This window comes from Artibeus jamaicensis, unplaced genomic scaffold (assembly GCF_021234435.1).
Source record: "Artibeus jamaicensis isolate MK-2021 breed Jamaican fruit bat unplaced genomic scaffold, CSHL_Jam_final scaffold_1019, whole genome shotgun sequence".
Classification (NCBI taxonomy): domain Eukaryota; kingdom Metazoa; phylum Chordata; class Mammalia; order Chiroptera; family Phyllostomidae; genus Artibeus; species Artibeus jamaicensis.
In genome coordinates, this window is record NW_026522025.1 from 21,696,172 (window position 1) to 21,713,365 (window position 17,194).

General features: G+C 37.7%; 1 protein-coding gene across 1 annotated transcript in view; it reads right to left on the reverse strand.

The window, feature by feature from the left end:
• Positions 1–17,194, reverse strand: part of ERICH3 (glutamate rich 3) — a 110,322-nt gene that overhangs the window by 26,869 nt on the left and 66,259 nt on the right. Inside the window, exons 9-11 of the mRNA XM_053655531.1 lie at positions 15,039–15,225; positions 6,778–7,070; positions 859–1,095 (exon numbers count right to left, since the gene is read on the reverse strand). Of these exons, the coding sequence (XP_053511506.1) occupies positions 859–1,095; positions 6,778–7,070; positions 15,039–15,225 (717 nt within the window). The remainder of the gene's footprint in view (positions 1–858; positions 1,096–6,777; positions 7,071–15,038; positions 15,226–17,194) is intronic.

Here is a 17,194-nt window from a genome sequence, read left to right on the forward strand (position 1 = left end):
GTGAAACTATAAATATTTGTTTGGGTAATTTCTTGATTACTTAGTTTACTCTTATATTATACTGATACGGTCCTTAAATTCAAATTTTTGAAATTTTATATAGAAAAAATTTTGAGAGGTGAAAACCAGGGAAAATGAAGAGTCATTCAAAATGACATAATGTGACCTCATTCTTTAGCTTAAAGTAAATGGATTCTTTCTTTGATTAAACATTATTGTGGTGAAATAAAGCTTTTTAAAAGTCTAAAAAATTTGAGATATATCTCAGATGAGGGTTTCTTTCTCTACCCGAAAAGATCTGTGTTCTTCCTTGTGACTATTCAGATTTTTTTAGGCTTGAAGATTGTGCGGAGGCCATCTTTGCCAAGAGATTTAACCCTTTCATGAGACTAATATGCCGGCATTTTGTGCTCAAGGTGAGTGGAGGAAAAAACATGAACCTGAGACAGGAATCTTCAACTTTTCCTTTAGTTGAATATAACACACTTTTCATCTTTCCAAAGCCACAAAATGGCGTGTGTGTGCAAGTGAGTGTATGTGTACCTATGTGTGTTGTGTAAGGACGGATAGTTTAGGATTAAAAAATTATAATAACTCTCTAAGTAAACAGAAGATGTGTCACTACAAGTTTTACCTGACATCCTGCTGAAAAACCTTAGCAAACTAAGGAAAGAAGAAGGATTAAAGAGTGACTCTATAATTTGGTATCTATAGAAGACTGATTGATCAGCATCCTCTGGTTATAAATCCATGCTCTAAATATTCCCTTAAAAGATTATATCATTAAGTAAAAGGAAAATAAAATTAGTATGCGCACTTGTTAACAGTCTGTGTCATATGATAAGCTAAACAACTCGCCTTGTTTATCCTCTTCCAATTCACTCTCAGAGCATCTGTCGCCCTCATCTTTCACACCGTCATCAGCATCTGGTGCCTTCTGGGATAAGGTTGCACTTTCCTTTTCTGGATCTAAATGACCTTTTTCATCGTCTGAGGGAGACTTTGACATTCCAATCATGTGGTCATCAGCCCGTCCTTCTTCATTAGCCTTCTCATCTTGTTTCTCCTCCTCTACTTCAAAATCTTCTTCATATTCTGAAAAAGGAAAAATCTCTATGACAATGAAAATACAATACCTGTACTTAACCCATTTCACCTTAATGAGATCTTTGACTCCATTATCTTCTTTTTTCTGGGTCTTTCTTCACTTCTTTTTAAAATAATTATTGGAAGTGGAAAACTAACAGGGAATAATCAAAAAATGCAATCAGTGACATTTATAAGAACACAAAAGAAATGAAGCTCCAAATGAGAAGACTAACAGAGTTCATTTACAAAAGGACATCATCATCTAATAATAACCAAAATGGACAAGAGAAGAACTTGATAGAAAACAATAAGTTAGAAATAAATTAAAAATGAAGAGAACAGGATCATAATAATGAAAGTTAATTTGGAGATCCAGTGAGGTCATTTTTCATGTGAAAAATGTTCAAAATATTTGGATATTAAGTTAATGAATAGTGAAATAGAAAAATTTAATTAATCAAGGCCTAAGGCTCTGAGAAGTAACACTGTATAAAGCACATTCTTTGAGAACCAATGGACATCAGAAAAAGGCATTATGAAGGTTCTATACCTAAGCCAGGATTGCAATCATTTACATTATTCATCCTTACAATGAAATACTTATATTTCAAGGGTAAAAATTAGTTCAGCCACTAATTTGCTTCATTCCCTACAGAGGTGCAACAAATCTGCAGCAAAAGAAGGAAACTGTCACCTCATATCAACTGCAGCTGTCCCTTGTGGTTATAAATTTTCACCTTTCATATTTAATTGTTACCCTTTTTCTTTCACCAAAAACTAACAATCTGAAAATGACAACATGCCAAGGATGGAGAGCAAAAGGATTTCATGCAGAACCAATTAAGCAAATAAATAATTATCTTTAAAGTGAAAATTACAGAAAAAGTAAAAGATTTCCCTATTTTGTATGTTTTAGTTATTAAATATTCTGGTTTCTTTTCCAGTGGTAGGGGCCTCTTGGGTAATTACTCAAGATCTATCTGCCCTGTCCAATGAAAGACACTGAATTTAGAAATGCAGGCCCTGCACATATGAGGAAAGCTTTGTTAGTGCAGAGACTGCATGAGGAAGATGTAAGAGGAAAAGTGAAATCAGAAACTTTAACAAAAAAAGGTATTTGTGTGTGCTTTGTACATGTTTCTGAAAACCCTTCTACTTTCCTCCCATTATTCCCTCCACAGACAAAAGCAAAGAGGGGTAGAATCAAGGGTGGGGAGTGGGGATGGCTGGGGTCGGGGGAGTGGTGGGAAAATGGAGACAACTGTACTTGAACAACAATTTAAAAAATTAAAAATGAATTAAAACAACAAAGGCAAAAAGAATTCATCACAAGACTGTTTCCATGAAAGATTTAATATGAAGAACGATAAATGCAAATTAGTATCTGTAAAACAGAACTATAAAGTAAGCAAGAAAATGAATAATTTGGTTTATATTGCATGAAAGAAACAGGAAATATAATAAATAGAAATACTTTGATTTAAAATTTCAGGTCAACTAATAAGATAATGCTTCACTTGGCTCAGTTACTTATCAATCAATAAACCTTTAAGTGGAAGAGGGCAAAATTAAGAGAGAACACAATCCTTGCCATCAAGGAATCTCCACTTTTTGCTGAGAAAATAAGATGTATTTACAGATAAGATACAGTACTCATAGAAGTTCATATACAAGGTTCCCAGTAATGTTTGTTTCAATACTACTGGGTTTTACTGTAATGGATTTTTGTATAGGACTCCATTCGTTATGTGAAATACTGTCCCATGAATGCAGTGGGAAAGAGCAAAAAGTCACTTTGATATTGTGAAAAACTTCATAAAAGAGGAGTTTAAGCTAGCCATAGAATATACACACAGGGAGAGATACACACAAATATCACATTACAGATATTTGCTCCTGGTTGTAGGATAAGCAGGGGGCTAGACAGAGCTGAGTGAATTGCTGTGATTCCATCCATAGTATTAGATAGTATTAATTCCATCAATGGGGAAACAGGAAGGTTTTGGAATTATTCAGTCTCAAGTCCCAAACTGAGCCCAAGTCCCAGTTTAAACACTCACTAGGTATGTGACTTAGGTAATCTGCCTCACAAAGCTGTGGTATTAAAAGCAGTAAACACTGGAACATGCTTCTTACAGTGCCAAAGCCAATAGGTGCCCAATCAGTATTAGGCATTAGCAGTAATAGTGATTATCATTGGAGGGGGTGGAGGGAGCTGGCCATTGGACAAGAGAAATTACATATAGTATGTGCTCTATATACTTTAACGGAGCACCTGATTAAAATCAGATATGTACAATTACAGTTGTACACAACTGTACAGTTGTGTTATAGTTGTGTTATTGAAGCAGAGCACAAAGTTGAAGGAAAATGTAGTGAACTACAGGAATAGCCCCTGCATGCTGTTCTGCAGGAGCTTCTGTGTTTCTTCCCAAAATATGAACTTCAAGGCTGCCCTGGCTTCATTTTGCCCACCAGTATCATCACATCTAACTATTAGTCTCCTGTTAACCACAGAGCACTCTATGAGCGTTATAGCTCGAAGCATGCCTCCTTTGTGTCATCTACTTGTGTGTTTTCAATATGCATGAATTGGTGGCCTGCTTTCTGGATTCCTTTTCATGATTTCTTTTTCTCCCCCATCTCATCATCCTTCTTTCTGAGAATTTAATTAGTTTGCTGTTTACCATCCTCACTAATGAGGAAGAGAGTCAACACGAGGTCAACATCAATCCAGCTGCAACCCACCCTCACTGACCTCCGCTCCAGCTTCTCGCTGCCCTTCCCATCAGCCACCATTCTGCAGAGAGCTGAAGCCTAGCTGCTGCTGCTGCTTCTTTCTTTTTTTTTTAAATGGAAATAAGCAATTAAAGTCCATTAACTAGCCAACACAGAAGAAAGATCTTGGGAAAGCTGTATTATAGACATAAAGTATGCTGTGCAAAGTACTGGCCATGTTGGTTTAAGAGAAAATAAATGAAGAAAATGAAAAGCCTCTACTGAACATGGCTTTAATAAACCTGCATGTCTTGAAAGTTAAAACAAATGCATCCCATTTGTTAATCTTTCTGCTGTTGTTGTTGCCATAGATATTTCTAAATTCTCCATCTAAGATGATAAAAAAGACTAGCAGGGATCAGAGAGAGAGAGGTAACTGGGTCCAAGCATTGTAAGTGAAATCTTTTTGAAGATAGTCACTTTTTTTTCCATAATAAAGAGGCATGGAATCCAGTGCTCCACCAGCTCTGTGATTACTCTCTTGGATTACCAAAGCCCGTGCAGCAACAAGGAGGTGAGGAAGAAGATACCAAGGATGTGCCTTTTCCTGATGCCACCAGCTCTTTCACAGGTCATGGGTAGCACTCCTCTAGTCCGGCCTTTGTCTTCTGGGTATAAAAGGGGCACAGGCAGCTCCACTTCTGATCCTTTGGATATATCATCCACAACCAGGTAACATCAAGGATAGCTTAGGCAGACTTTCAAACATTGGACAATGTTTGAAAGTCTGGGCTTTGAATTAGACAAGCCTGGGTGTTGAAGACTGGCAGAGTATGCCACCCCAAAATACACAATTTTGGCACAAGGATTATCTTGAGCTGAAGGTCACTGAGAAGTACTAGATACAAGAAAAGCTTCCTGCCCTCCCCTATTTGCCTAAAAGAAGAACATAAATTTGTGAAGGTGTCCTTCTTGCCTCTCTAGCAGGAAGTACAGACGTTAATTATAGGAAACAACTCTATACCCTTATTACTCCAGATATACACCAGAGAAATCAGTACAACAAACTCCAATAAAACTAGAATTTGTCAATCATTAGTTCCCCACATAAAGTCCATCCAAAAAAATCCAGCCATTGTTAATATAATAAGAATGGTTTGTCTGACATGGACATAACCTGGCAGCTGAGGAGAGTTGGCTAGAATGCACATGTGTGAATGATGACGACTTCACTGTACTAGTCAGTGGGGGTGGTAGACGTCACTGAGTGAGCATGTGCATTGTGTGGCCATTGCATTAAAAATGAGCAAACAGAGCAATGAATCTGCATCAAATTTTGCATTAAGTTTAAACTTTCCTCTGTGGAAACTATTTAGATGATTCAGAAGGCCAATGCTGCAACTATAGACAATTGAAGATTGGCAGTTTCATCACAACAATGTGCCTGCTCATGCATCACATCTCATCTAGTTGTTTGGTGAAAAATCAAATCACCCAGGTGACTCAGCCCCCCTACAACCCAGATTTGGCACCCTGCAACTTCTGGCTTTTTCCAAAACTAAAATCACCTTTGAAAGAGAAGAGATTTCAGACCATCAATGAGATTCAGGAAAATACAACAGAGGGGGAGCTAATGGCAATTGGGAGAACTGTGTGAGGTCCCAAGGTGCCTACTTTGAAGAGGACTGAAGCATCATTGTCCTGTGCACAATGCTTCTGGTATCTTCTTCAATAAACCTCTCTATTTTCTACATTGCATGGTGAATACCTTCTGGACAGACTTTGTATATTTGCCTTCCCACAATTTGCTGCCCCTAGAAGCTCAAAGTCATTTTCCTTTATCTTGTCACTTCACTAAAATATATACTGTTCTTTTGTTAACAAGCCATATAAACCTGAGTTCTAACCACTCCTTTGAATTACTCAGTTCTGAGTGCTACCATGGGTATGTGTGATGTGCATTCTAATAAATTTATGCTAGTTTTTTCCTTGTTAATCTCCTTTGTCAATCTAATTTATAAGGACCCAGCCAATGAACCTAAGATGGGTAGAGAGAAAACAGTTTTTCCTCTCATACAGTTTGAATCCTAGTTCTGCTATTTTTCTCTGCATGTCTGACCCATAGTTTCCCAGCTTGTAAAATGGAGGTGGTAATAATATCTACCACATGCCATGGTGAGGATAAAATGACACAGTGTGTGAAGAGCACCTGGCTCAGTGCTCACTGACTGGCCCTTTTATTACTGTTATTATTACTACTATGTTTATGAATGTGAGTGTGGAGAGAAAGAGGGAGAGAGAAAAGAGGAGGAGGAGGAAGAAGAAGGAGAAGAAGAAAGAGGAGAAGGAGAAGAAAAGAGGAGGAGGAGAGAGAAGTGAAGAAGAAGAAGGAGGAAGAGTTACGGGTAGAGGAGTGGAGGGAATAGGGAAAGAAAGTGAGGGGAAAACAGGGGAAGTGTAGAGAGAAGAGAGGAGAGGATAATAAGAAAACCAAAAAGTTGACAAGTAGCCTCTAGGACCCTAAGCCTATGTCACTGCTTCTAGTTATGGAATACTCTGCCTTTACATAACATACAGATTGTGCCTACCTAAAGCCAAAGCATCAATATCACCAAAGCAAATACATTCAAATACAAAAAAAAGAGCAAAATTCTATTTGGTCAGAATAGTTTCTCTCTGCAGAACTGGATAGAGCCTCTGACTCACACACACAGACATAAACTCCCCTACCCTTCCTCCTCTTCACAAGCACCTTCAATGCTTCTAAAGGCTGATGACACAGAGCTCCATGCAAAACAGTGGAGGAAAGTGGTCAGGGCTTCCTAGCACGAAACAGAATTACCTAAACACCATATCTGAATGGTAACAAACAATGTATAGTTTTGCAAATTTTGATAATTACATGTTAAAGACAAGCAAAAGAACAATAGCAGTAACAACAAAAGAACCCTGTATCATTAGTTTCCTTACCATATTTATATATATTTTCCCGGTCATCTTCCCAAACATGTTGTTTTCCTTTATGTTCCATTTCTTCTACAGCAGTCCGCACTTCTTCAACCCCTGTTTTTCCTTCTTCAGCTGAAAAAAGGCCTGAAGCGGAGCTTTTGCTCCCCTCCATCTCGTTTCTTGGCTTCATGCGTGCTCTATCCTTCCTCAGTTTCCCCTCGCCCTTCTTCAGTTCCTCTCCTTTGTCAACACTTATTTGTTTCTTCAGTTTCGGTGAAGTTAGTTTCTTGTCGAGGCCCATCGCAATAATGCACCTATGAAAAGTATGAACATATGGTGTTTATCAACCTGTGTATATAGACAATGGAACTTCAAAGTTTTTAAAATCACTTATCTCTATATATTCTTGTAAGAAATGTCATAAGAAATATTTTATTAAAGTATACATCATTAACTAAAAGTAAACTTTTCATTAATACTAAAATCTTATAACGAGCAGAACAAATCCTTAATAATTTTACCCACATTAATAAACAAGAAAACGATAAGAACTTTAATCCCAAACTAAAATTAGTGCTGTAAAGAATATTTTTGGCCTTATAACAGAGTTCAATACATGTATATCATTCAAGTCCTTAAATGAGGATTATGTGATAAAAGAACATTCAGGTTTACAAAGACAGAGAAGCTAAGGTAAAAATAATCAGAAGAGGAAAGATGCCATTCAGTCTTTGGTAATTCATTATTCTAACAACACAACAAAAAAGTACATGCAAGGCTGACTCTACACAAACATGGTTGGTTTTTTAAGAAACATACAGTCATATATTGTGCTCTTTAAATAAAGACCTCAGGAACCTTCAGTTTATTTTAATAAAACTGTCATTATTACTTTTAAAATGGCCTTTGAAGCCATAAAAAGAGACAGAGAAGGTCACTTCATAATAATGAAGGGAAGAATTCATCAAGAAGACATAAATATTATAACCTTATATGCACCAAAAATAGAAGTACTCAAATATATAAAGAAAATCTTAGAGAACTTCAAGAAAGATGTAGACAGCAACACACTTATACTAGGGGATTTTAACACCCTGCTGTCAACAATGGACAGATCTTCCAAACAAAGAATCAACAAGGATATCATGGCACTGAATAACACCCTATATCAAGTGGACTTAACTGATATATACAGAACCTTTTACCCCCAAAAAGCTAAATATACACTCTTTTCAAATGAACATGGAACAGACTCAAAGATAGACCATATTATAGGACAAAACAAGCCTCAACAAATGTAAGAAAACTGAAATCATCTTCTCGGATAGCAATGGCTTGAAACTAGAAACCAATCTAAAGGAAAAAAAATCTCAAAAACAGTCAAATTCACAGAGATTGAATAATGTTATTAAACAATAACTGGATTAACAAGATCAAGGAAGAAATAAAAAACTTTCTGGAAAAAAATGAAAATGAACCCACAAAAGCTCAAAATCTATGGGACACAGCAAAGGTGGTCCTGAGAGGGAAGTTCATAGCAATACAGGCCTACCTTAAAAAGATAGAAAATTTTTGAATTTTTCTAGATAAACAAAGCCCAGAGAAAGTAGAAGGAAATAATCAATATCAGAGCAGAATTAAATGACATAGAGACTAAAAGAACAATTCAAAAAATCAATAAATCCAGAAACTGGTTCTTTGAAAAGATAAATGAAATTGATAAGCCTTTAACCAGACAAAGCCAATATTCAGAAATCAAAGGAAGTGTATACTGTGTTAATGAACCGGAAGAATTAACATCATTAAAAATGTGCATAATACCCAAAGCAATTTATAGGTTCAACATGATCCCTATTAATATACCAATGGCATATTTCACAGATATAGAATATTTCAAAAATCTATATAGCGCCATAAATGACCACAAATAGCCTCAGCAATTTTGAGAAAGAAAAACAAAGTAAGAAGGATCACAATACCTGATATCAAACTATATCACAAGGCCACTGTAATCAAAATAGTCTGGTACTGGCAGAAGAACAGACACATAGATAAATGGAACAGAATAGAGAGCCCATAAATAAACCCAAGTCTCTATGGTTAATTAATGTTTGACAAAGAGAGCAGGAACATAAAATGGGGTAAAAATAGCCTCTTCAATAAATGGTGTTGGGAGATATGGAGAGGTATATGCAAAAAAAATGAAAATAGACCACCAACTTACACCATACACCAAAATAAACTCAAGATGGACAAAACACTTAAATATAAGTCATGACATCATAAAAGTCCTAGAGGAGAACGTAGGCAGGAAAATTTCAGATATTCCATGCAGCAATATTTTCACCAATATGTCCTCTATAGCAAGGTATTTAAAAGAAAGAATAAACAAATGGGACTACATCAATTTCAAAGCTTCTTCATGGCTACAGAAAACAGTATTAAAATAAAAAGCAAGCCAACTGTATGGGAAAACATATTTGCCAGTGATACTTCAGACAAGGATTTGATCTCCAAAATATACAAAGAACTAACATGACTCCACACCAAAAAGATAAACAATTCTATTAAAAATGGGCAAAGGACCTGAACAGACGCTTCTCCAAGGAAGACAAACTGAGGACCTATAGGCACATGAAAGGATGCTTAACATTACTAGCCATCAGAGAGATGCAAATCAAAACCACAATGAGATGCCACTTCACACTGGTCAGAATGGCCATCATAAACAAAGCAACAAACAACAAGTATTGGAGAGGATACAGAGAAAAGGGAACCCTAGTGCACTGTTGGTGGGAATGCAGACTGGTACAGCTACTGTGGAAAACAGTATGGAATTTCCTCAGAAAACAAAAAATGGAAGTGCCTTTTGACCCAACAATTCCACTGCTGGGATTATATCCTAAGAACCAGGCACCCCAGTGTTCATAGCAGCACAATTTACAATAGCCAAGTGCGAGAAGCAACCTAAGTGCCCATCAGTAAATGAGTGGATAAAAAAACTATGGTACATTTACATGATGGAATACTATACAGTAGAAAGAAAGAACTCCTACCTTTTGCAACAGCATGGATGGAACTGGGGAGTATTGTGCTAAGTGAAATAAGCCAGGTGGCAAAAAACAAATACCATATGATCTCACTATAAGTGGAAGCTAATCAACAAAACAAACAAACAAGTGAAAAATAAGCAGAGACATGGAAATAAAGAACAAACTGACAGTGACCAGAAGGGAGGGGGAAAAAGGATAATGGAGGAAAGATCAAAGGGTAATGGTCAAGTCAAGGAACATGTACAAAGGACCCATGGACAAGGACAATGGGGGATTGTCTTTGAGAGCGGGGTCGGGACAGGGCAGAGGAGCACAACTGGGAGAAAAGTGGAGACGACTGTAGTTGAACTTAACAATAAGAAAATGCCAGGCATAAAATGTACAAAACATATCATTCCATTTATATAAAAATATCAAATATTTCAATAAAAATTTTAAAAAGAATGGCCTTTGAAACCTTTGGTGCCACAGTCTTTGGTGATTTTTAGTGGCAATAAGTTTTGTTTTTTATACATGGCAATAATTTGTAGAGGCCATAGTTATTCAAAGTCAAATATGGTGAACCAAGCAGATAATCTGCATGTATCAAGACATTTAAAAATACATAAATCAATTACAAGTCACATAAATAATTTCTTCTATAGCTTTTATCCTATCTCTCACTAATATCAAAATGAGAAGTCCAATAATGATAATACATACATTAATAGATAATTATAATAAGATTACAGAACACTTTCTCTGTGTCAAGCTCTTGGCTATGCACCATATATGCATTATTTTACCAGATGTGTTACACCACAGACCGATAAATTAAGAACTATCATCACGCTGCTTTTCAATGAGGAATTTGAAGCTAAACGGGTTCCATGACATGCCCCAGCTCAGCCTGCAGGTCAGTGATGGAGCAGGATTCCAGCTCAGGACTGTTAAACCCCATGAACTCACATTAAAGTACAAAAATATTGTTAGATTACAGGTATAGTCCTCTCAGATGACTAGCTCGACAAGTAAATTAACAGAATCTGGAGAAGTTTTCACCAAGATCTAGAGATAATCCATGATCAGGAAAAAGGGCTTGGGCACGAGGCAGCCTCCACAGTCCTTCTCTAGAAATAACTCGGCTCTTTCTTTATGGGTCACATGATTATCAAGGAACTGGACCAAACACGGGGGGGGGGGGGTGAAAAGAGATAAGAATGCAGTGGAGACTTGTCAGTCCAGGAAGAATAGAAATAATGTGTAAAATTTAACAATTGCCTCAATGTGAATCAAATCCAATGGCAATTTCTTAAACTCAAGATTCACTGAATATCAGCTATCTCCAGTCTAGAAACAGCAATGCAATTAATTCTGCCAAGAAGCAAATATGAGAAGTTAGTTACGTCGCTTCACTTTTGAATATCCCCCCCCCGAGAAATAAAACTAGAAGGATCTGCACTCCAAGTACCTCTGAGGCTGTAAGAAATAAGAGTGCACTTCCCTCACCTACATTAAGCATGAAAAATACTTAACTACCATGACGATGTACTTAGCACATTGCTTTCCTTAAAATAAAGGTGTCATGAATCTTCACAGAATATGACTACCTGCATTGCCTTCTGTTCAAATTGTTCTTCCCTTATCCGTGGCAATACCAAATCCATTGATTTGGAGCCTCTGATACGCTGTTACTTTAAGTTTATGTTGTGAATGTGTAGACGCTTTGATGCCTCCCTACTGCAAGCACCGACTTTTTATTGCCCATCTGCTTAAGGGAATTGGACAAACAAAGTGAGTAACATCTGTGCTCTCCTCCTCACTGACTACCTAGTTGACTTCGGAGTATGATTTGAGGGGTTGATTACTTGAGCCCCAAGCTCTCTGCTTTCTATTTGGTAGGGCAATTCTCCTTCCTGTGTTTCACTCTGGTAACTGAAAATAACTACCAGGTCTCTTCGGGCAGTTCCCACAGCTATGGGGTAAGTACAATGGTTGAACCTCCACACTTTGGAAGTGACCACTGCTGAGCTTTTCTTGCCTTATGAGAACTTAAGCAGAAAATTCCTAATCATTTTTAGTACTGGACTTCCCTGCTGTTTTATTTTATCACGGTAAAACTTCCAGGGACTACTACTTTTTAAATGAATTAAAATTAATTTCATTTTTAACAAATTGGAAGAATTAATGAGCAGCCCTTAAAATGAGTAAAAAGTATTATTATGAATGTGACAATAAAAAACAAAGGTGGAACAATATTGTTAGTGACATCAGTCTCCTTCGGGGGAGTTCTCCACTGTCACTGGAGCTCTGCAGCCTGGGGCAGAGTGGTGCCCAGTGGCAGGGCCAGACAGGCGGGGAGCCAGCACTCACCCACCCAACCATCCCTGCCCCCCGCTAAGCCAGTCTGCCTTGACTTTCAACTGCTCTGCGGCAGGCAGACATCAAATGACACCCCACTGTTCTACTTTGGACATTCACAGATTTCCTTTGAAAAAAACGATAATGAAGCTAACAAAGAACTGAAAATGGGTGAAGGGAGTCAAGGGGTTAAATTAAAACATTGTTTAGAGTTTTAGAAAATAATAATTAAATTAAAAAAAAATGAGTATAAGAACTGTGTCTTTCAGTTGAGGGTAATAGGACTTACTCTTTAATATCATAGCTACCTGCTGTTGTTATTTGAAAATATCAAAGAAAGAAGCTAGAGGAGACAGTGAAATCATGTAAAGAAATGCACAGAGGCCAGTGAGTGTTGAATTGGAGAACAGAAGACATCGACCAGATTTTGGAATTGATTATTAAACCCCCACAGAAAGTGTTTAGGAGCAAACATTTACAGCCTAGATGTACACAGCACCTCCCAAAGAAGGCAACATCTTTACACATGGATGACTGTGTATATAAGCTCATTAGCTTCCCTAAGAGTTAAAGAGACATTTGTTAAATGACTTGCCCACAAATATGCAGGAAAAAAATTGAATTGGAACAGAATAGCAAATTCCAGTGGGCCCTAAACACATCCGGGCAATCCTGTTATATTGTCTGGGATGATTCACTCTCCTGTTTACTGGATGACACTTGCATACCTCATCTCTCTCCTAAACCCTCCAAATCCCTCCTCTTCCAGCTTCAACTTCATGGATAAATTCTCGTTTGACTAAAAAATAGGAACAATCAGCAGAGACCTTCCAGTTTGTCCAAACACATCCACCAACTCACCTCTCTCTCTATTCCTTAGGCCATTTTTCCACCTGCTATTACAATGTTTCTCCTCCTCTGAGGCTAGCCCCTCTGCTTGAGCCCTGGATCCCATCTCCTCTCATCCACTCCAGCACTGTGCTCCAGCAATTTCTCCCTCTCTGTCATTCATGTTTTAGCTGTTTTTTTCCTCTAGAGTATCAATGTTTTTCTTCTCTAGAGTACCAGTCCTATCTATCAGCATATAGTCATATTATGCTAACTTCCTTCTTAAAAAATAAAATGCCCCCTGTGACCCCAACATCCTCCCTCCTCACTGCCACCCAATTTCCACCCTTTCCAGCACAACCCTTTATAAAAATACATATTCTCTGGCCTTAGCTCTTTTCCAATTATGTCTTAAACCCACTCCAGTGAAACTTGCATGCTTACCACTCCACTATAACTTGTCCCAAGATCAACAACAACGAACACATTACCAAGTCATGGTCAACTCTCCTTCTTCATTCACTTAGTTTATCTACACATTCAAACATGTTGGTCATGTCTTTCTGCTCGTATGTTTTATTCATTTCCCATTTTATTCATCATTCTCTAACTTCTCTTTCTAATCACTGGCTTTCCTCCTTAGGCTTTTTGCCTGCTCTTTATCTTCCTCATTTTTGAACTGGAGTGACCTGGAGCTCATTACTCAGTCATCTTCTCTATCTGCATTCAATTCTTAAGCAATCTCATCCCATCTTATGATTTAAATGTCATCTATATGCAAACTATTCTCAAATTTATATTTCCAGCTTGGACCTCATATCAGAACCTACAGATATCTTAAACTTAATTTGCTCAACATCAAAACCTCTTCACTCCACTTTCAAACCTGTTTTTCCCACAGTTCTCCCCATCATAGTACAGTTAACTGGACATCTTTCCAGTTCTTCAAGCGAAAAACTTTTCAATCATCTCTGACTCTGCTCTTTACCCTATGACCTATATCCATCAATAAATGCTGTAAACTCTATCTTCAAAATACATGTAGAACACAGTCATTTCTGTTTCTAACATTCTCTGCTCTGGATTAAAGTAGTTTCTACCTTTCCCCCAACCTCCCTCATTTATTTTTGCCATAGGAGCTACTGCCAAATCATGATAGGCCATTGCCCTAAACTTACCACAGCTTTGTGTCATACTCAGAATAAAAGTCAAAATCCCTGCTCTGACCTTCGGACTCCAAATTACCTCGCCCCTTTGTCTCTCCGACCTCACCTCCTATCATCACGCCATCCCTTACTTTGTCCTCACTTAGTGGCCTCATCTCTCTTACCCTGTTTTGTGTTCATGCCCAGTACCAGCTGATATAGATTAATTAGTTTACTGGGATGATATTTGCTCTTTCCCCATTAGAACGGACTCCATGGGGGCAGGTACTTTGGTTGGTTCACTGCAGAGTTCTAGCTTGTCATATTGTCAATTCTTTATGAGAACTTTCAGAAAAAAAAATTGAAGAAAGCTTGCAAGGAAGTCTCCTCGTTTCAAACAAAATATTCAATGTCAAAGATGACAAACAATCAAACCTGACTTCTATTATGCACTTATTTTATTATACCTGAGGTTAAAATTAGGGGCATGAGAATGATATTTGGGCCATACCACGGTCACAGCTTGAAAATGTGTAACCTACATTATCCAACCTTATAAGCTAAATGCTGGCACATGCTTTGGGGCTCAATCCAAAACCAGTTCCTAAGAGGGATGGCGGGGGTCAGAGGCGGTATCCTTCTCTCTTTCACTCCAGAAACAGAAATTAAAGCATGATAAGGAAAGGGACAGATAGAGAAACAAAATTTGAAACACCCCCAGCTTTTATCCCCACTAACCAGTATGTCTGAACGACTAATTTATATCTCAAAATTTCAAGTACAATACACAGTTAAACCACTGTTAGCTTCAATATTTTAGTTTCGTAACAAATGGTGCAGAGAAATGCATCAGTAAAAGTAACACAAGAAAATGTAGCAAAACACGCCGTCTACCAAAGGACATTTGTTTCCATACTTGTAGCAAGGGGATGATCTCTCCACACACACAAACCCAAAGTAGCCTCTTTTGCCTCCAAGTCTGGAACCTTTCCGATGCTTATATTCGCAGCAGGAGCTTAACCTGTTCACTTGCAACCCGTTCAGGAAAAAGGTGAGACTGAAGGGGAAACCATGATGTCTTTTGGAAATAAACTGAAAGGTCTCTGGAATTAAAAAGAAAATAAATTAGTTAAAGCAACTGACTTTGGACTAACATGTTCTAAATCACATTTTTCTATTAGATAAGTACAATATTATTGTCTAGATCACCTTTTAAATGGAGGCCATTTTTAATCATGAAAAAATTCCTTATTTTTACTTACTAAAAATGCCCTAAGCCTTTATAAAACTCTTTGTTTTATAGTAATAATAATAATAATAATACCACCTATCATTTTATGAGCACTTACTATGGCCAAACATTATGCCTGATTATGGTGGGTGTATTTCTCAACAGCCACATGAAGTGGGAATGTGACTATCACTGGTTTCCAGATGCAGACATCAAGGCTTAGAGAAGCTCAGTAATTTACCCAAAATCATACAGTAAGTGGGAAAGTTAGTATTTGAATCTAAACATCTCTCTCTAGATCCTATGCCTTCATCTTGCTGTTATCTATTAGAGAAGTACATGACGAAAGGCTAATGTGAACTCAGTAAGGTTTTTAAATAAATGAGTATTTTAAGTCATGACATGAATAATCCTATTCATACATAGATGAGGCTGACTTTTTCAGTCTCCAATCCATTCTCAATTCCACCTGCAGGAACCTATCTGAGACCCCTTTTTTCCCACTAACCACCCAAAAGTCCCACCAATACTAACAACCATTGTGTGCCATCAATAGGTTTTCATTATTCCAAGTCTTTATAAGGCTCTTGGAAAAGATCTCGCCATAGAGTTCCCAAACCCTGCCTCTGAAATACCATATTCTACAGAGTAACTCAGAAACCTGCTACTTCTGACACTTCTAATGTTGCTTCCTACAAAAAAAAAAGCCTCCCTGGATTCTTTTACTTCTGCCAGGAATAGAGTTAAAATAATAATTTCTGCTCTTCTGCTATGTACATATTTCTATTGTTGCATGTATCACACTATATTAAAATACGTCTGCAGCAGCAAACGTTGGTATGCATCAGAATCACCTGGAGAACTTATTAAAACTCGTACTGCTGGCCTCCCCTCAGAGTTTCCAATTAATTAGGACTCCAGAATTTGCATTTCTCTCAAGTTGCCAGGTGATGCTATGCTGCTGGTCCAGAAATCACACTCCGAGAACCCTGATCTAAGTGTTTGCTGCCCTACATGTTTGTGAAATCCACGAGAACTGAAGTTGGTCACGCTCACCTTCATTTCCCCAGGTCCCAGTGCAAGGGCACAGGAGGCCCCCAGTAAATAATCAGTGGATTCTTATTTTAACCCATTTCTTTTATAGTCATCTAGAAATACTGTTTATAAGTCTACTAAAGAATGGACTTATTGAGAAGGTAGTTCTGTCATTTATACCTTAGATGCTATAGATTTTAAAATCCAATTGTCTTTACGATATATGGGCTCTTTAGTGGTAACCAGAAAGCTTTCATTCAAGAAATTGGAGTGGGGCATTCACGTGATATGATCCATTCTGCTGCACATCACACCCAAAGTGCCCAGCCCAGAAGAGAGTGCACCCAAGGAGATGCTGAGAATGGGCCTGGGACACCAACTTCCAGACGCAACTGCTCTTCTGTGTGGTATTCATGTGACTGGAGAGCTCACCCACTTATTAGTTCCATTTCTTTCTTTCTTTTCCCCAAACTTGCTAAACAAGAACTGACACCTCTGCATTTATTCCCTTATTATTTTGTAATTTTATATTTTAAATTTTAGCAACACTTCCCAAGCCTGACTTGATGGTTTCTGCATGGAGTAGTGGAAAGGAAGCAGACCATAAATTTGCATTTCAGAATTCTTATCTATGAAAGAGAGAGGACAGAAGGAGTGGGGGAGGGAGTGGGGTGGAAGGGGTGACCCGGTCTGGCCACTTCACAGAGAAGTCTTAATGATTGCATAAGGTTCAATATTAGAAAGCATTCTATCACATTTATATAATGTAGTTATTCATTGTTGACTGATAATAGGTAGCCCTATTT